The 20,262-nt window shown below is 35.6% G+C and overlaps 2 protein-coding genes across 4 annotated transcripts in view; one reads left to right on the top strand and one right to left on the bottom strand.

Annotated features, from left to right (window-relative positions):
* Positions 1 to 16,162, top strand: part of LOC127971807 (rho guanine nucleotide exchange factor 6) — a 28,717-nt gene extending 12,555 nt beyond the window's left edge. Inside the window, exons 10-22 of one of the 2 annotated variants that reach the window (XM_052575039.1) lie at positions 1,721 to 1,859; positions 1,951 to 2,010; positions 3,307 to 3,453; positions 4,272 to 4,358; positions 4,461 to 4,542; positions 8,615 to 8,730; positions 8,823 to 9,002; positions 9,453 to 9,473; positions 12,332 to 12,425; positions 12,593 to 12,679; positions 12,799 to 12,898; positions 13,126 to 13,180; positions 13,276 to 16,162. In XM_052575039.1, the coding sequence (XP_052430999.1) occupies positions 1,721 to 1,859; positions 1,951 to 2,010; positions 3,307 to 3,453; positions 4,272 to 4,358; positions 4,461 to 4,542; positions 8,615 to 8,730; positions 8,823 to 9,002; positions 9,453 to 9,473; positions 12,332 to 12,425; positions 12,593 to 12,679; positions 12,799 to 12,898; positions 13,126 to 13,180; positions 13,276 to 13,398 (1,291 nt within the window). In that variant the 3' untranslated portion in view covers positions 13,399 to 16,162. The remainder of the gene's footprint in view (positions 1 to 1,720; positions 1,860 to 1,950; positions 2,011 to 3,306; positions 3,454 to 4,271; positions 4,359 to 4,460; positions 4,543 to 8,614; positions 8,731 to 8,822; positions 9,003 to 9,452; positions 9,474 to 12,331; positions 12,426 to 12,592; positions 12,680 to 12,798; positions 12,899 to 13,125; positions 13,181 to 13,275) is intronic. The other variant, XM_052575040.1, reaches the window with a different exon arrangement.
* Positions 16,163 to 16,782: 620 nt separating this feature from the next.
* Positions 16,783 to 20,090, bottom strand: LOC127971813 (CD40 ligand). Of its 2 annotated transcripts, none has more exons than XM_052575051.1 (5): positions 19,812 to 20,090; positions 17,900 to 18,034; positions 17,758 to 17,779; positions 17,513 to 17,584; positions 16,783 to 17,397 (listed from the first exon to the last, which is right to left on the bottom strand). In XM_052575051.1, exons 1-5 carry the CDS (start codon positions 19,992 to 19,994, stop codon positions 17,006 to 17,008), a joined length of 804 nt encoding a protein of 267 aa, XP_052431011.1. In that variant the 5' UTR covers positions 19,995 to 20,090; the 3' UTR covers positions 16,783 to 17,005. The 2 variants fall into 2 exon arrangements, with proteins under 2 accessions (XP_052431011.1, XP_052431012.1); XM_052575052.1 differs by having other exon boundaries at positions 17,900 to 18,031.
* Between the last annotated feature and the right edge of the window lie 172 nt (positions 20,091 to 20,262).

The following is a 20,262-nucleotide window of genomic DNA, read 5'->3' as shown; positions in this document are numbered from 1 at the left end:
GAAACAGCACTAACCCAACAGGATATCTATAGCTGTGGTTGTGCTGATGGAGGCAGAATACACACTTTTGATTGTGTTTGCTCACTTGCATATCACTCTGCAGAATTGTTGCAGCATTTTTCCATTGCTCGATCGTGTATTCAAGGCATGTGTTCAGATGATTCATCTTAAGTCTAACTTCAGTTTATCACATTTCAGCATCTAGTATTCTGTCATCTTCCCCAAAACACTTGCTATTGTTATGGTTATATGTGAAAGCACTTTTGGCATGATTGCCGCAGAGTTCTTATTATTGTTATAATTTTTTTTGTATTATGCCAAGACATACATTTTAACATGCAACTAAAATGTTAGTTTATGAAAAATGTATTTGTTGCATTTATTTTATTTTGGGGTTGGAAAAAGAAGACTTATGCTCACAAAGGCTGGATTTATCTGATCAAAAAATACATTACGAACATTCATATTGAGAAATATTGTTAGAATTTAAAATAACTGTTTTCTATTGTAATATATTTTTAAATGTAATTAATTTGCGTGATGTAAAGCTGAATTTTCAGTGTCACACGATCCTTCAGAAATCATTCTAATATTAATTTTTCTTTATTATTACCAGAGTTGACAAAGGTTAAATAAAGTAGTTTAATATTTTTTATGGAAACGGTTCATTTTTTAAAATTTAATATAAAAAAAATAAATAAAAACATTAAAATGAAAAAAATGATTAGTACTTGTCTTTACTGTCACTTTTGATTAATTTATTTTATCCTTGGCAAATAAAAGTATTAAGTTGCTTAAAAAAAATATGTACTGACCTCAAACTTTTAAATGGTAGTTGTTGTGCATTCATATTTCTATATGTGACCCTGGAGCACAAAACCTTAAGTCTTAAGTCGCTGGGGTATATTTGTAGCAATAGCCAAAAAAATTAATAATAATAATAATTATTCAATTTTCTTTTATGCCAAAAATCATTAGGATATTAAGTAAAGATCATGTTCCATGAAGATATTTTTTACATTTCCTACCGTAAATATATCAAAACTTAAATTTTGGTTAGTTCAACTTCAAATGCGATTTTCTGAATATTTAGATTCTTTTGCACCCTCATATTCCAGATTTTCAATAGTTGTATCTCGGGCAAATATTGTCCTATCATAACAAACCATATATCAATGCAAAGCTTATTTATTAAGCTTTCAGATTATATATTGTTGTCACATATTTATCTTTAATAAGGTTTGATAAATTTTAAAGAATTCTGTAACACTTTAGAATAAGGTTCCATTAGTTAATGTTAGTTAATGTATTAATTAACATGAACAAACAATGAATAATACATTTATTACTGTATTTATTCATCTTCGTTAATGTTAGTTAATGAAAATACAGTTATTCATTGTTAGTTCATGGTAATTCACAGTGTATTAACTAATGTTAACAAGCACAACTTTTGATTTAAATAATGCATTAGTAAATGTTGAAATTAACATGAACTAAGACTTATAAATGCTGTAGAAGGATTGTTCTTGCTTAGTTCATGTTAACGAAAGTAGTTAACTAACATTAACTAATGGAACCTTATTCTAAAGTGTTACTAAGAATTCTTAAAATGAACATTAATTTTAAAATGAAGGGACTGTTTTCGATACTGATGTGATTTGACTTGAATTGACTAGAAAAGGCACCTAATTCCAATACTTTGCATTACCTTAAACAGTGAGGAGCTGGACAAGTTCATGGAGAGTCAGGGCGCCAGTGCTCCAGGTATCCTGACCCTCACCACCAGCCTGAGCAGACCCTTCATGAGGCTCGACAAATACCCCATCCTGCTGCAGGAGCTTGAGCGACATGTGGAGGTAACCGTAAGCCGTCATGGCCATGAATGCCCGCTCCTGAGTCTTTTCATGAATTATAACATTTACAGAATCTTCCTTTTTTTTCTCGTAGGACGCGCATCCAGATTACAGTGACATTCTCAAAGCGACTGTTGCTTTTAAAAACCTTGTGGTATGTAACAGTTATCCGTCATATTTACCATTTCATCTTGGTCCTTGTCTGACAACTAAAGCTTTTTATAAAATCCACTCATCACTTTGACCTCTCAGTTTTGACCACTGTGAGATGTTTCCTGTCATGTTGCAAAATATTTAGAATCTTTTCTCTTTAATTCCCTTTTACCTTCATCTCTCTAGACCGCACAGCAGGTTCACTGCACTTTACAGGTTGGAAGAGATTTCGCTGTTACATGAAATGCAAAGGTTAAGGTTTTGCAAGAGTGCCTTTATAACATAAAAAATACTGAGGAAAGATGAGTCATTCCATATATAATGGCTTCTCAGGTCAAATGTGTCTGCTAAGAAGTTTTAGTAGTAGGTGATTTCTTTACTCTTTGTGCTCTGTGGAACAGTTTTCTTTTAGTTTTTTTTTCTGACCAGTAAGGGAGAGTCCCATCTGCATAGTTCTCACAAGTGGAGGTGTCATGTAGACTTGGTCTTCCCCCTTTACCTATCCTTTTTTTCTGTTACCTATATTGGTATTTGCCGATGAGATGATTTGCACACTTTATTGTAAATCGCGCTGATAAATAAGCATCAGTTAGGAACATGAACGTAATGCCTGACAATATGGAGAAGTGACCTCCCACTCCGATAGGACCATTTCATGTTCCAGGTTATTGTGCGTTAGAAAGCGCGGTTTGTTTTTGAATTATGCCTATTTTAACGATTCGACCATTTGACATTCGAATTCCGAATTGTAGTCAAAAAAAAAAAAAAAAGTCTAAGAAAAGGAGAAAATCTGCATATTTAAATTATTTCTGAAGGATCAAGTGACATTGCATCACAGGAATAAATTACATTTTAAAACGCGTCTAAATCGAAAAAAGTCATATTAAATGCAATATTGTTTGATTTTGATAATTTTTTTATTTATTGCTGTATTTTTGATCAAATAAATAAGAGACTTTCAAAAAAAAACATCATATCAGCCTCAAACTTGTAAAACCGTTGTGTGTGTATGCATTCTAAATGTCTGACAATTAATTCATATAACGGGACATTTTTCAGAGAATTAAGACAATTTTCTAAATGTTTAAATCACAGCTGTTAACCCTTTTTGACTTGGTATGAATCTTAATACTTGACTGTAAAACAATATTGTCTGGAATCATTATGTGTCATTGGTTTGTCTTTACACTGACTCATACTGTGAAATATTAACACATTAATGTATCCAATTCTCGTTTCAGTGAAACAAGAATTAAGTCTTATTCTTTTTTCACATTGGTCTGTTTGTGTATTTCAGACTCAGTGTCAAGATCTGCGTAAAAGAAAGAACCTGGAGTTGCAGATCTTGTCGGAGCCGGTGCGGGGCTGGGAGGGCGACAGCATGAAGTCACTGGGTCAGGTGGTCTACATGTCACAGGTCCATATGCAGAGCAGCTCAAATGAGGTGAGAACCAGGAAGTAACATTGTGGCAGCTAAACTCGACCTGACATGTTGTTTTCACATCTGCGTGGTTATATCACTGTTTATTTTGTGCAAAATGCATGTTAGATGTTAGCACAGTGTAAGAATAATCTATGAAGCGATTATGTTAATCAATATTAATTGAAATGTTGTGCAAAACAAGGTTGTTTGGTGTTAAAGTGCTGTTCAGGGCCTTTTAAACATAACGGCCAGAAGCACAAACTAATTTGTTGATATTGTTTTGACTCGTTTTATCTAACCAATGGAAAACCTTTAAGTGTCAACAGCTCAAAGCCCCCTGCAAAGTTTTGCATCTGTGGTCACTGAATGCGTTTTTAACTGGAACCTAAGCCCCCTTTGAATCTGATGATCTGGTTAATGGAAACAGTGTTGTGTGGGGGGCTGATAGAGCCACTAATTATATCAGAAGAGGGTTAGCTGAAAGAAAAATCGTAGGTTGATGAAAGTATTATCTTGTTAAATTCATTCGGAGTGATTCCCCGCCATTTCTGTTCAGTGTATTGCTTTTCTCTTTCTCTCTTTTGCTTAGCTGAAAAGTATCTTGGTTTGCTAGACATAAGGTATGATATGTGTTGATCATGAGTAATCAATGTAGCAAAAAAATTAAGACGTGCACCAATCCAAAATCGTGTGTTAGTTGAGACATTGTTTGTGTTTGTAAGGGTTTGCTGTAATGCCGTACACTTGCATCTGTGCCATGATTGTTTATGTAGTGCTATTTCATATTATTTTTGCATAAGTTTAATGTAATGTGCATATGTGTTTGTTTGTTTTTCTAGGAAAAGGAAGAGCGATACTTCATGCTGTTTCCTAATGTGGTAGTCATGCTGTCTGCCAGCCCCAGAATGAGTGGCTTCATTTACCAGGTGAGTTCATTTATTTTCTGGGTGCATGACAATGAGCACGTGTTATTTAGGAAAAAGTGCCAACTTCAGTGTTCTCATTTGTGTCGCAATCTCATTTCAAAGGGACGTCTTCCACTGACTGGAACCACTGTAACCAGACAGCCAGAGGATGCAGAGACAGGCCATTATGCTTTTGAGATCACAGGTTTGTTTCAGTCCATGTAAACCGTTTTAGTTTGGAGAGGTTACAGAACAATGTACACTTGACATTGTCATTAATGCTGCTTTCTTCAATGCTGCTAGTAGCTGAGCTGTTTTTACAGCAGCGGGCAGCAGTGGAGTTTAACCTAACAAGTAGAGCGTATGTGTGTGATTTATTAAAGAATAGTTCACTCAGAATTAGGGATGCTCATTTCGATTAATTTTCCTGACCGACAACCGCCGCTCGTTAATCGATTATTAACCGTTAACTGATAAGATTATAATATTGAATTGGCATTAAATACAAATAAAATTGACGCGTATCTGTGACCCTTTAAAAAAATACAAACATTTTTTTATATATAAAAGGGTTTATTTTAACGTGCAAACAGCAGCAGCATACAGAACCGGTTTCAGTTAAAATGTCCACGCACCTGCAGCATTTCTGACAGTGAGAAAAATAGAATAAAAAATTTACAAATAAAAAACACAATAGGCCTACACTAAATATATTTTTTAAACTTAAATAATTAACAAATTAAGATGACAAAAAGAAAACACTGAATCCGTTTGAATGAAGCTTTCAAAAACCGGGAATTTTTTTCGTTAGACTAAGATTTATCGTTAAATAAAAATAGCAGCCCTACCTCAACTCCTTGTCTAATTTTTATTTAAAAAAAAGCAACATATCAATGTGATGTGGGGTCAGTCTGGAGCGCAGCCTTTTGACAGTTAGACCCGCGGCAGAAAACACCCTCTCCGATGGGACAGTTGTACCGGGAATACACTGGTAACGTCTCGCTAGTGGCCAGCTTCGGGAAGCGCCTTTCATTTGCTTTCCACCAGTCAAGAGGATTAATATCGAGAGAAGGAGGATCATCTCTCATATAGATGTCAACCTCTGCTTCTGGATAATCAGTGCGTTATCTCCTCAGATCGCCGTGCATCGCATCTTCTCCCTGATAACATGGAGGGCAGTGTTTGTTGCCCTTCATCACTCGAAGCGCGTGGGTGTTTGCTTCGTAAATCGTACTTGTGCTACTGCTGTATTTTAATACAGCGCCGCATAATTTACAGGTAACATTGTCGCCCTTTCTGTTAAAATGATCCCACAAAGTGCTTCTTTTCGCTCGCTTCATTTTGCTTCCCTTGCTCGGGTGCCGACGCGCTCCGTGAGTTAATAAATATAAGCTATATAGTAGGCTATTTTATTTTTAAACCATGCAGCAAAAAAAAAAAAAAAAAAAAAAAAAGAACCTTAAAAAAACGTTTTAAACCGTTTAACTGATAGTATTAATCGGTCAAAATGTTTACTTTCGGTTAACGGTTAAACGGTCAATATGAGCATCCCTACTCAGAATTGAAAATTGTCACTATTTGCTCACTTTTTTTTACTGTCATTATTTTATCCTGTGGAACCAGTTTTTCATGCAAATATTTTACATACAGCTCATAAAGACCACATCTGATAAGATTCAGAAAGGACAAAATAAAGCCCTATAATAATCAAAGTGACGTGTGAGAAATATTCCAAGCCTTCTTTATAGCTCTTTGTGAGAAACTGACCGAATCACTCTATTTACTAGACTAAACTGTATATTTTTACACTATATTCTTAAAGGTTAATTCAGTGTTTCTGTTCCAAAGCTTTACTGACTGGTTGCATCAGTTATTGAGTTGACTGAATTTGTTATCAGTTAATAATGAATTACACTACAGCTCAAAAGTTTTTGCTTTAAATTGATAAAATGTGACAGTAAAGACATTTATAATGTTACAAAAGATTCCTGTGTCAATTAAATGCTGTTATTTTCAGCTTTATATTTACTGAACAACCTTGAAAAGTGTATCCCAGTTTCCACAGAGATATTAAGCAGTACAGCTGTTTTCAACATTGATAATAATAAGAAATGTTTATTGAGCAGAAAATCAGCATATTATGATTTCTGAAGTATCATGTGCTAATAAAGACTGCACTGATACTGAAAATCAGGTTTGTCATCACAGGAAAAAATTACATATAATTTAATAAGTTATATTAAAATGAAAAACAGTTATCTTAAATTTTAATAACATTACACAATATTACACTTTATTGAAATTTGATCTAATATATGCAGCCTTGGTGAGTATAAGTGTTATACTAACAGATGTAGAAGTTATGGTTGTAATCAATAACCAGTAGATGGTACGATTGAAGAATCAGAGTTGTATTGCAGGGAGCCATGTAGAGATATAAATTAATTGGTTCTGCTTATAAATTAAGTGATGTTCTCTACTGTGCATGCGGTGCAACGCAACACAACAAATCCATGACAGTAAACGAATGCCCCATTCTGTTTCTCGCAAACTCCAGCGCTCTGACTTAAAGAACAATTTCAAATATTCATAACTAAGAGAATCATGAAAAAATAGTTTCCTCAAAAATATTAAGCAGCACAAATGTTTACAACATTGATGATTTCAGGTCTATGTCCAATCCCTCACTTTTTCTAGTATATAAGGATAAAATATTTTGTCTGTCATTTTTTTTCTCATATCACAATATAATTTCGATATCATCTGGACAGTGTAAAATATATTGAAATGAATTTTGGCTCATATCGCCCACCCCTATAACATGTTTTTTTTTAATTATTATTATTATTTAACCAAGAAGGAGTATATAATTTCTGAAATACTTCTGGACCCAAAACAGAACCCTGGGTGACTGTAGATTTTCTTGATCTGAAACTTTTTAATTGAATGCGCTAAGTGCATCCAGAAAGATATGACCTAAACCAAGACAGAGGTGTGTCAGTAATCCCAATAGAAGCTAACCTGTTAAGAATTTGGTTATGTGAAACGGTATCAAAGGCAGTGCTCAATTCAAGAAGGGAAAGTATGGTCAGCTGCCTGCAATAGATCATTGGTTATTCTGACAAGAGCAGTCTTAGTGCTATGGTGGAACGAAAACCAGATTCAGATTGTTCATGCAAATTATTATTATTATTATTATTAGAGATGTTCATGAATTTGAATTGCAATACTCTTTTCTTAGAGATAAACAGTAAATTTTAAATTGGATGAAAATTATCAAAATGTAAAGGATCAGCCCCTGATTTCTTTAAGGGGTGGTTGATTGTGATTTCACTTTTTTAACATTAGTTAGTGTGTAATGTTGCTGCTTAAGCCTAAACAATAACTGTAAAGTTACGAAGCTGAAAGTTCAATGCAAACAGAGATTTAAAATTCTGGCAGTTTAATGCCTACAAAAACGGCTGGTAGGGACTATAAGAAGTTACTTCACGGGTTTGTGACAAAATAAACCCAGATAAACCATGCCCTTTGGAAAAGGCAGAAAAGGGGGCGAGACCATGCTGCTTTGCTTAAGAGAAGAGAGAAAACCAGAGGTTCACGTAAAAATCTATTCATATATGAATCATGATGAATCAAGATCAAGACTATACCCCTTAGAATAAATAGGCAGTGTTAAATTGCTGCATGCTAAAACAATCCAAGCATGATAAAAATTAACTTGTAAATGCATTGCTGACATTATCTATATGAATGTTAAAATCACCCAGCATAATAACATTAGGAGACATGGAACAAAGGTAAGTCAAGAGTTCAGAAAGTGTTCAAAAAAACATAACCATATCCTGGGAGAACAGACTGGTTTAGATTAAAAAAAGTCTACCATGTCTCAGTTAAACAGTGATAGTCAAACTTACAGTCAGACAACAGACTGTACACCAGAGGTCCTTTAGTGGAAAGTGATCGCATATTTAGTAATCCAAATGAGAGATTGTTTTTACCAGAATTGTTGCCAACCGATCTAGGGAGGTTGTTAAATACACCGTGATCAAGAGTCTGTGTGACCCTTCTTGTTGAGCGAGGATTGGACGACCAAAAAGACCATATTTGACATGAGCCATCGATGTTATAACAAATCACAGTGACTCCTTAAAACAGTTTAAAACAGTGCATAGATGCATTCATAAGTGCATGAAGATTTAGACGTACTAAAAAGCTTGAGCAGTTGCAGCTTTGTTGTATCTTCCATTTCGCTAACCATGTTTTGATGGTGTTTTTAGGAGGGACAATAGATCGCACCATGGTGTTCTGCAGTAGTGCACAGGAGCAGCTGGAGTGGTTAGAGCATCTTCATGCTTACAGCAAGGAAGGAAGTCCAGTCGGAACAATATTGAAGGTAACACCTTTTTTTTTTTTTGCACCTTATTTCTCAGTATGATGCCCCTCTACAGTTGAATCATTATTTTCTTGTGTATTTTGCATGAGCAGAGTGTTGAGGGTAAACCTACAGCCATGGCTGGCACGTCGTCCCACCACTTGCACAGTTTCGGTTCTGGTGTGGCTAACCGAGGACCTTTCGAACCCCCTAAACTCACCAAGCCATGGTCCTTAAGCTGTCTCAGACCAGCGCCGCCCCTCAAGCCCTCCGCTGCGCTAGGTTATAAAGAGGTAGGCTTTTAGGAAAACAGTCATAAGAGATCTTGAGTGGGAGCGTAATTTACCTTTGTGTATTCTTGGTGGTCCTAACAGGAAACTGATGCACATAGAGCTAGTCTGACTGTAAAGTTTTTCAGCCAGCAGCCTCCTTCATCGTCTTCACCACAGGTTGCGGTGGAGGTGTTGTTATCTCAGATTTAAGTGGAATGTTTAGTGGTCTTTGAGCTGCAGATTAGCTAGCTCTACCCAAAGCCCACTCGAACATCTTATTAATGTGCATGGCCTTTCTACAAGATTTTCTACAAGAAGTGTTAGTGACGACCATGAAATGCATGTGAAATTTTCTGATTCTCTGCAACAGTTAACGTTCACCTCTCACTGATCTTTCCATTATATTCCTGTCAGGCTGTTCTTTTATTCTCATACACATCTTCATTCTCTCTCCATTATCTGCTTCTTTAGAGGATGTCTTATATCCTGAAGGTAAGAGTAGATGTGTGTCTGTGTGTTTTCTGTGAGTACTTGTGTGTTTGTGTCCGTGTCTGTGTGCTTGGCTAGCACCGGTGTTGCACGCTGGATCCATGGTTATCTGTCTTTTTCTCTAATTCTGTGGAGAGCCGCCCATTTCTGGTGTTGTTTGCAGTTGTATCTTCTACTCCCTCTGCAGTGATCTTTGCTTAAGATGCATCCATTTGTAATTAATGATCTTTGCTATGTAGTATTCATTTATAAATAGAAAGGGAGTTCAAATACAATAGCAAAATGTTGGCAGGCAGTAAACAACGTGTACTGAATCATATCCTGCTTCTCAACCTTCAAAGCTCATCGTCTTTAATCAGTATACCCACAAACCCAACCAACCCTTTTCCTGCATGAAAAAAACTGCTGCGATACTTACAAAAGATGGTGTGATACTTATCCAACCAAAAAACAAGTGTGCACATGCATACAGTTTATAGAAATATTGAGCTTCAATTTGATCAAAACAAATAAATTGCATTAAATGTGAGTAATTAATTCAATTAATCACTTTTATAAAAAAAAGAAACTCCAAGTATGTAACATTAGTGTGGCAGACAAAGCACTAAATAGGCAAAACTGGCTTTAGAAGTCAATATATTGCTTGTTTTATTTCCTTAAACATGCTATTTTATTAGTTTGAGAAAAACATTTTATATATATATATATATATATATATATATATATATATATATATATACATACATACATACATACATACATACACACATATATATATATATAAAATATGGTTTCTGCCTCGGCTTCCATGCCATTTCAAGATTCATTTTAAAAGCTGTTAAAAATGTGCCTCCAAAGCCCTGGATTGGGTTTCATTCCTACATTCTGTCCAGCTGTTTCAAAATGCAAGAAGGGTTCTTCTGCAAACGGCTCTTTACTCATTTCATGCTGCTTGCTCTCGACCAGTGTGGTAGCAGACTCGCTAAAACCTGCTTTCCATTTGGTGGTACTTGACGCTTCAGTTGCTCTGATGGTAGCAACAATTTTCTTTATGTAAGACAGCAAGTATCATAAGATGCTTTTTTCAATAATTATATTAAATCTGCACCCACAAGTGCTACTAATAGTAAATGTAAATGTAGCCATCTCTTCAATAATGACAATGTTCTAAGCTGTACACACAAGGTTTTGAGATGATGAGAATGTGGCCCTTGAATTATGTATTATTATGAGGAAGATGTATTTAAATGTGATTAAATGTAAATCACTTGAAGATATCAAGAGCATTAGGTAGAGATTTCTTCATATTGGAAAACATAACAGCAATAATTGGTTCTATATTCGGCAAAGGCCTAATAACCTGCGGCAGTGTTCCAGGGATATAAAATAAATAACTTGGATCGTGAATTGTCTTGCAGACTGTCTCGAGAGATTCTGAAGGGATTAAGGCATACGTTAGCCGTTGCCACAGTTACTGAAGTGCTAGAAAACACTTTCCATCCATATCAATCAAAAATGTACCCAAGCCTATACATTTTCTTGCTTCCAACAAATATGGCCATTCAAAAAACACTTTTTCACAGCTGATATCACATGTTAAAATCCAGATATCACATCTTATATTTGAAGCTAAATTTAGACGTTCATAAGAATCCGTATCTGCCAAGTAGCTGTTCATAGAAATGGCAAAATGACTCATAATGGCTAGTTAGTGTGAGGTGATGCTGTTTATGTCACCGTAAGAAGGAATATTATTTTCCAATCATGCTTGTGTGATTGTCCCGGTATTCTGAGCAACAACTACCGCAGAGCATAATGGCAAGTTTTTATTTAAAAACTAAGAGGTCTTCTCATAAGCCAGGTCTTTCCGCTAGTTTTCACGTCATTTTCCGGGCTAAATGTCGATCTTGACGAACCTGGAGAATCGTTTGAGACGTCATTCATAAAAAAAGTTTTTTATACATATATATTTCTCACGGTCACAATGTTGTGCTGTAAATCAATGAGCTAATATTTGCCACTTTCTATTTTCGTGTTGATTCAAATCATGTTATACAGTCATTTCATGAATGAGCAATTTGTTAGTGATAAACATTTCTGTAAACTGTGAACATGTACAAATAACTTCAGTTATTTCCATCATTTACTTTCGGTTTGATGTCACGAGTAAAATATAAAAACTGAAAACCCCATTTACTGTAGCGTGAAGCATGCCAAGTGTACACGTTTGTATATCATAATAAAAAAAGCAATACAGTCTTGGTTAAGCAACTTTCATTAACATTTATACTTTGTATACTACTACTTTACGGATTCTCACTAAAATTGCGATTGAACTGACTCGTTGTCAGTGACCAAATTTTTTAAACCCTTTAATATTCATCCAGAGATTCCTAAATAAAGCTGCCCACAGAATTTTTTTTATGTCTACCATGGTTAGCCTGTCATTTAGACAATTCGATGAAGGTCAAAAGAAGTTGATTTAATAAAGCTTTCGTTCTAGAGGAGACTAATTTAGATGACTCACTCTGCGTTGTTCGCGTTCAAGAAAAAAAAGGTGGCGTCAGTCCTGTGACACTGCTGTAACAGTCAACAAATGACTCAGACTGAAATAATTAGTTCACAAACAGACAAGGGTCTCTCATCTGCAAATTGTTTTCATTCACGAGTCCCTGTTCATTTGCTGTTGAATTATCCTGAATGGCGTCATAACTTATGTAAGCTACTGTTTATTGGCCTAATTTCTTAGCATCCTCTCTCGGGATTTGAGCGCCAATTAAAATCCTCAAGCTGCGGTTTTGTGGTTTTATTCAGAGCTCAGCAGATCCTGTTACTTCATTAACACCAGACTGTTTCCTCAGGACACTAGTAAAAGCCCAAAACCCAGAGCCAAGTTCCTCCCAAAGAGAAAAACGGAGAGAAAACAATCAGACGATGAGATCATGCTCAGAAAAAGTAAGTATATTAAAACACTGTATTTAGTTCCCAGAACTAAAAAAAAGTCCACGTAGTGGTAGAATTGCAGGGGTTTGAGAACTAACAAACAAACAGTAGCTTTGCCAACCTGTATTTAACATACAATCAAAAAGAAATACAGATACATAATAAATTGTCACAATCAGGCACAGCAGCTCTGGAGGAGGATGCACAGATACTCAAAGTGATTGAGGCCTACTGCACCGGAGCCAGTCTCCTCCAGTCCACCACAGGTAGACCTGCCCGTCATCTGTACTGTATAACTAAGCTACTGAATTTTTAATAACAGAAATGTATCGTTAATACAGTTTAACAGTGTGATTTCATTAGAAGATGTGATTTGTTCGCACAGCTGTTCGTAAGGAGTGCATCCCCCAGGTCCTGCTGCCAGATGAAGAGAAGATTATTGTTGAGGAGATCAAGAGCAATGGCCAGACCATCATTGAGGAAAAGTATGTTCAGATATCTGATATCAGAATTACTTGATGATTAGCACTGAGCCCATTTAACAAAAATGCCTATATTTTAGTTTGTTTTATTTGTTACATAGAAATGGTGCAAAATTGTAAATATGTTCTAGAAATAGTTCAGAATTTTTCAGTCTTGACTCTGATACTTACTGTATGAAGACTTTACAGTTTTATTTTAAAGAATGCTTTTATTTTATTGCTTTTTGCAGAAGTCTTGTTGATGCTGTTTATGCTCTAAAAGATGAAGTCCATGAATTAAAAAAGGTAAGATTTGACGTTCTTGTAACCTGGTGTTGGCCTGAGCTATCATTATCAGCATTGTGCTGTAATCTTCTGATGGCGTGTGTTTGTGAACGTAGGAGAATAAATGGATGAAGCAATGTCTGGAAGAGGAACAGAAGTCCCGTAAGGAGCTAGAGCGTATAGTCAGAAAGTTGGCCAAGCAAAAGAATGACACTTCCTGGGATGAAGGAGGTCACTAAAGAACACTCTGGACACTCGCCTGTTTCCCTTCGCCAGCCGCATGTATGTGTTTCCGCGTCTGTGTGTCCTCACCAGTGTGTTTTTATGTGTTTTCTCCATCACATTACACACTGAACGTTGCTTTTGAAAAGTCACCGTGCTGGGGATTTTCAGCCATTTCTCGTCAGATGTTTTTTAAGGACAAGAGGCGATAAGAAGATCAACTCTGTGATTAGTGACTGTGTTTATCTTGCCATACTGAAGAATATCACTGTGCGGTTTGCTTCACACTCCTGTGATGTGACATTCTAGAACAAACCGGCAACTGTTTCCGGAAAACCAAGTGAACTGCATCTTAAGTATCTTGTGATTTGGAAAACTTCAGATAACCGTTTAAGAGTCCAGTCCATTTTTTGTTCCGGTTCACTCCGCTCCAATCCAACAAGAATCATCACAGAAAAGACGGTGGAATCTCTCGGTTTTGAAATGAACAAATATCTGCCTCACTTTATGACTGTTACTGGTCACGGACAAAAGAAATCCGATGACATTCAGCCCATGAACAGCATTCCGACTCAAGCCGCTATTGCACAAGTGAAAATATTCTGTTTATGGCATAAGAGAAGATACTTGTCATAGGATTCCAACAAGTATTGCTCTTTTTAGACCTATTTCTGCTTTTATAATGTGAAAACTGTTGCTTTTAGGTAACAAATGAACAAGATTGAGATTTGTGGTTTGCACCTGATTGAAACGAGATGCCCTACTTCTTGAAATGAGTTTGGTTTTTCCTTTTAGTTTGAAGGCTTTGAATTAAATGCCTGTAATGCGTCATTGGACTGTAGGTTTAGATTCAGTTTATTCCAAATATGTGTTACCCGGACAGTCGCTCGCATCAGTATGGGTACACAGTATTTCCAAAACAGCCATTATAATACTACATAATCACGCTTTTGATAATCATCACTAGTTTGAAGCTGTCAGGGATATCGTTGTCAGAAATAGTTAGGTTTATGATACTATACTAATAGGATACATCATATAATGTATGTATGTCATATATACAGTATAAATATGTATATATCAGATATTATGGAGAAAGGAATCTTTTTTTAATGATAACAAAAATACAGTAGGAACTTCATCCTCCTTTTTCAGAGGCTTGAAACTATTTCATATGCTTCTTAAACCAAAAACAATGCAGTATGTTTGCGGATTTGGTGCTAGGAGCCCTTTTAGGACTCAAAAAACAAGTGTGCGTAGAAGCATACGGTACTTAAGGCACTGTTTTTGTCCTCACTTACCATATCTTGGAGGCTCATATTAGAGTGACGAACAAATGTGGTTAGAACGCAAACTGCTCCCCATCAGCAATAGACCTTAGGGTTACAGCATATTTAATTTTTGACTGGAATGAAATGGAGGCTGTGATGGATAGTGCATTTAGTGAATTGTGCTGTTGTTTAATAGCATGAGTTTAAAAAAGTATGTGATTTGGACAACTTTAAAGGTGATTTTCTCAATATTTCAAAAATTTTTTTTTTTTTTTTGCACCCTCAGATTCCAGATTTTCAAATAGTTGTATCTCGGCCCTATCCTTACAAACCACACATCAACGGAAAGCTTATGTATTCAGCTTTCAGATGATGTTTACATCTCAGAAGAGTTAAGCTTTATGTAGTGGATGCCATGGTAAAGACGGTACATCTATCTCTCACAGACTTGTTTTCATCCACATTGAATTGCATATGGCATCTAATCTGGTTTATAGTGGAGGTGCATTTTCTTACTCATTTGTATTCTGCCATAGTTGTGGGTGGTACCCATGGTACATATTTGTTTTCCTGAACTCTTGGCATTTTAACAGTAACTGGTTAACCGTGACTAATCTGTCATTCGCTAGAGATCTTAAGCAGCGAAGAAATGCAGGCAAGAGCTGTAAAGATGAGCAAAACTTGGGTGGGGAGTTTTTTTTTTTTGTTGTTTTTTTGTTTTTTGTTTTTTTTTTAAACCCACCAGCGGTCACCTCCGGAGCATTGCTGTGGCAATTCAATGCAATATGCGACTGGTTTGTTGTTACAATCGCTGTACAAGAGCCAGATTTTCTCTTGGAAGGAGTATACTGTATAATATATTCTTCCGATTAGGCAATAATTTGTGCTTTGAGGTGCACAAACAAAATGCTGTTACTGTGGTACTTTGTGTAAATCTGTTTCCTGTTTGTGTGCGTGTTTGTTTTTCCAGCAATTAACCTTGCATGCCATGCGGTACACATAGCCTTAAATATTATTTTAAAGTGTTAATCCTGATTGTATTGTTGTTATGGAAACTCCTGCAGTTTTAAAGCATCTGTCTGAAACTTTGCCATCTGCAGTAGTGAATGTGTTATTTCTGATGGCCTGTGTGTGTGTGTGTGTGCGTGCGTGTGTAAGAGGTTGAATTGATCCACAGGTTATGCTAGTGTGTATACATGATATTTGCTCTAGGTGGCAACTGATCTCAATGAAAGGAAATTCACTTTGTCATGTCATGAATGTGTCTGAAAAAAAAAAAATTTGAATAGCACTTTCAGGAGATCATAAAAGAGGGATGAAGAATGTCCACGTCAGTTTCCTCTCTAAAGTGCCCATGTCTGCAGAACACAGGTTTTATTTTTGCGGAGTTGATCTATGCAATATAAATGCTATATATATAATTTGTTTTGTTTTTTTTCACTAGTGCTTGTGTTTTTATTTCGTCTTCATTTCAATAAGGATCTCTTTTAATAAAATAACATCATGTTAATGAGCTATGCGTTTGATTTTATTTTAATCCTTACACATACGAGGAAATTCCACCTTGTGAAATAAGGTGGTAGATCAAATGATGCATTACGGTGTTACTTTTTTGATGCTTGAATGGAGTAAAGCTAGAGTGAGTGTAGTAGGCTGACTACTTCCTGTAAGCAGAGGCATCCGCGTGGCTCAAATGAGCACGCGTTTGTCACCTAAAACTCACTGTTTCCATGGAGGAGGATGGAATGCTGTAAAATAGGCACAGCAGTAGTCACTTCAGGGTCGTATTATCAAATTGAAGTTAAAAACAGAACTGGTAGGCTTATGGGTCGTTCCCTTCGCCTCGTCCTACACAGTAGTTTCCAAAGTTTAAGATAAGCGCTTCTCTCAACCTCAATCTACTATGTTAGGAAACACTTACACAACTTCTGACCACTTGGAAACATTGGTAATAAAATCAAAAATACTGGAGGACTTGAGGAATGGTGTAATAGGGAGGGGGAAATTATTTTTGGGCTCTTTTATTCAAAGTTACTTACTGAATACTAATATATAACCCACATATGATATATTAAAAGTACTTGGGACGTACTATAAATAAGAATCCACCATCAATTATAATTGGCAAGCTAATCTGAAAATAAATATCTTTATTAAGGCATTATAAATAATGTTGTTCTTAACTTTTTTTTTTTTTTTTTTTTTTTTTTAATGAACAATATTTGATGACTTCCTTGTGTGTCCTGAATTTTGATTGTGGTTTGGAGTCAAGGAGAAAAGATTGTGCAATGTATTTCCCTGGAGATGTATAGGATAATTTATAATTGAGTGCCACGATCCACTTCCAGAGTGTTCAATACCGCAATTTGAATAATCCAAAGCTGCAAGAGTCCCGGTTCACCAAGGATGTGTTTGTTACTGTAACATAGATCTGTTGGTCTTTCTCTAGATGGAACACCCCTGTCACAGAAGCTGTACACATATTTGATGTGCTTGGATTCAAACTGCAAAAGGACTTGAGTAGCTCCTTGAATTGGTCTTTCTTGGGTCCTGTGCTCCTTATGGATTGCTTTAATGAAGATGAAGGAGTATTTCTGGAGAAGGTGACCTGGGAATAGATGAAATAGATTCCGGGATACTGAATGGTCAACTTGTCCCGTTCTTTGCTGATCTTTACGTCCTGCAGCAGGGAGTGATCTTTATCCCAAATAAGACTGCTTGTCTTCAAGAAGTCAGAAGCCTTATCTGGTGGTTTTAAAACAAGGAGAAACCCATTATCACCACACAATTGCTATAGGCTTACGTTTAATTACATGATTTCATTTAATACTAAATGAATGATTCTACTAGATTCTATTACCTTTGGGAACAGTCAGAGCAACCATGTGTGCAGCTGGTCCAATAAAGTGTGGGCCTCCAGTTAACTTAGACACTGCAGGAGAAACACACAGTAGTAAGTATACAATAAAACACAGGGTTACAATAAAATATATCAAAAGTAAAAGGACACCACATTGCTTGCTAAACATTATTTTTATGCAGGCACTAGCATCCTAGCACAGTCAGTAGTTAACAGTACATGGTGTGATATATTTAGACACTTACATTTTTCATTTGCTTGTGAAACCTTTGGGAGGAAGTAAAAGAATATTAATACATGAAGTCATAGAGTTGTATACAATGTTTTCATTTAAAGGAAATGTTGTACGATTCACATCTAGGAGGGTCAATATCAATAACATGATACCTTTTCTATGACGGTTTTATATTTTTCCATCAGTTTGCCACATTCTGTCATTGATTCTTCTCCCATACCGCTGTCCGCACAGTCCTGTAGTCTCTTTAGGACGAAGTCTTCTTCATGATAACTGTCCTGGAACTGCTGATGAAGGAAAAGACATTTGTTAATATGCTTCCCTTAATGCTTAAAGCATTTGTAGTAAATATCTAGAGAGAGCTCCAAAAAAAAAAAAAAACTGATCACAGAGAACACAAAAAGTGAATTATGACTTTTCATGTATAAATAGACAATGAAAATGTTTTTATAAATGTACACAATGCTGCCTGTTGAAGCTTATTTCACGCAGCATACAAGTACAATTTCCTATATATATATATATATATATATATATATATATATATATATATATATATATATATATATAACCCACTTTACATTATATATATATTTATTTATTTATTTATATTATATATATTTTATATATATATATATATACACATACATACACATATAGATATATACACATACACACACACACACACACACACACACACACACACACATATATATATATATATATATATATATATATATATATATATATAGCCTATATATATATATATATATAGCCTATATATATATATATTCAATTCAATTCAAACTTTACATTATGTATCTTTAACTACTATGTACTTATACGTAACTACAGTAATTAATTTGTCTACAGGATGGTATTTTCAAATAGAAGTATACAATGTAAAAGCATATGTGCACAGGTGCATCGTAACAATGTATACAGACACCTAACATGAAGTAGGTGCACAATATATCATTTATATATGATAAAAAAGTCATATATTTTTGGTTTGTAGATCTTTCATAAGCTTAATAATAAATGTGTAATGACAGTCGTGTTTAGCGTTATCACCATTTCACCTGAAACTGATCGCACTGGAAGGTATGTTACTGTATTTACTCTTCTGGTGAACGTGACTTACATTCTCACATCTGTTTGGTGAAACAAGCACTCTTAACTTGCACTTTAAATCGATCATTACTGAAACATTTGAAAGCCCTACTGAAACTAACACTTCATTTATCAGTCTGTCTGCTTGATTCACGGAAATGCATACTGCATTATAATGGAATGCATTCGCTGTACATAATCTATTTTTAAACTGTATATCTGTGTTTGCCAAAAGAAGGGCTGTATGTATAGATTTATGTTTGATTTTTTATTCAATTTGATTCTTATGATGTTTTAAATCTCAGTAATGCGTACTATGTAAGGATTATCATGCTTAAAATTGTTATCGAGTCACTCCTTTAGCATATAAATCAAAGAGTGAGATTGCATCATTTGTTGGGTAGTTTGGTTTTAACTTCCTTTTGGGCAGAAAATCTGGTTTTTGTTGGCTTTGTTTCTTTGATGCGCAGCATGCTGCCTTACTCATAAAACCACACAGCCCAGGAAACACACCCATGAGATTAGGCCTCTCACTTATTTAAATCTCAAAGTTTCTGTATATTCCGAGACAAAATAATCATTGTATAAAATATTGTTCTTTATTTTAGCATATAATTTATGTTAACGTTGTTAACCTCCTACCACAAAACGATTATCAATGATTGCCGAGTTACGATAATGTTAATAATGTCAATAATGCATATAGTAAAAAATTATCATAAGAAAGATTATTACAATATATGAAGCCATAAAATAATCTGCAATCTAAATGTAAGCTTCTGTTAAAATAATAAATTACTTATATACACACACACATACACATATATATTTAAAATTGTGCAAACTTAACCTTATATTATACATAATATTTTTTCAATTTTACACCTATGAAACCCCGCAGTAGACACAAATTTGGACACCAAGAGCCACTAAGAAAAGATCCGTTCATACCACGTTGAGTTTCTGGAACAGGTAGAGGAAGCCTCCGAAGGTCAGTATCATTAACAGCAGTAGCATCACTGACAAAAACTTGACTAAAGATGTGTTGCCCGCTGGCCGGGGTCTGCTGTATCCTGCCCGTGGAGGCACCGGTGGAGGTGGAGGATTGTAGCTAGTGTGAAAGGTGTTTATCATGATGAACAGAGGCACAAGTCGGTTAGAGAAGAGAGGTGTACTCCAGTGGCACCCATGCAGTTTTGAAGAGCTGCTCTCAACGCAAGCAAGCTCATTCAAATGCAACTTCCTGAAAGATGTCACCTTTTTTAGATGGGCTGAGAGTTAAAGGCGGATGTGTTTGTGCACAATTTGTCATAAGTAAGCATGCATCCTCACACCAGGTACTAGAAAGGCCTGATTCCATGAGGTCACACATTTTTGCACAAAGGTCATTGTCTTTGCAGAT

The sequence above is a fragment of the Carassius gibelio genome, chromosome B14 (genome assembly GCF_023724105.1).
Source record: "Carassius gibelio isolate Cgi1373 ecotype wild population from Czech Republic chromosome B14, carGib1.2-hapl.c, whole genome shotgun sequence".
NCBI classification, from domain to species: domain Eukaryota; kingdom Metazoa; phylum Chordata; class Actinopteri; order Cypriniformes; family Cyprinidae; genus Carassius; species Carassius gibelio.
This window is presented reverse-complemented; position numbering and strand designations above follow the sequence as displayed.

Bases quoted from the DNA above. Each gene is read 5' to 3' on its own strand.
- LOC127971813 (XM_052575051.1), bottom strand. From the start codon at position 19,994: ATGATAAACACCTTTCACACTAGCTACAATCCTCCACCTCCACCGGTG. The intron at 18,035-19,811 runs GTATGAACGGAT...TTCCTTCATCAG, and splicing joins TGTTCCAGAAACTCAACGTG to CAGTTCCAGGACAGTTATCA. The intron at 17,780-17,899 runs GTATCATGTTAT...TTCCTCCCAAAG, and splicing joins ATAAAACCGTCATAGAAAAG to GTTTCACAAGCAAATGAAAA.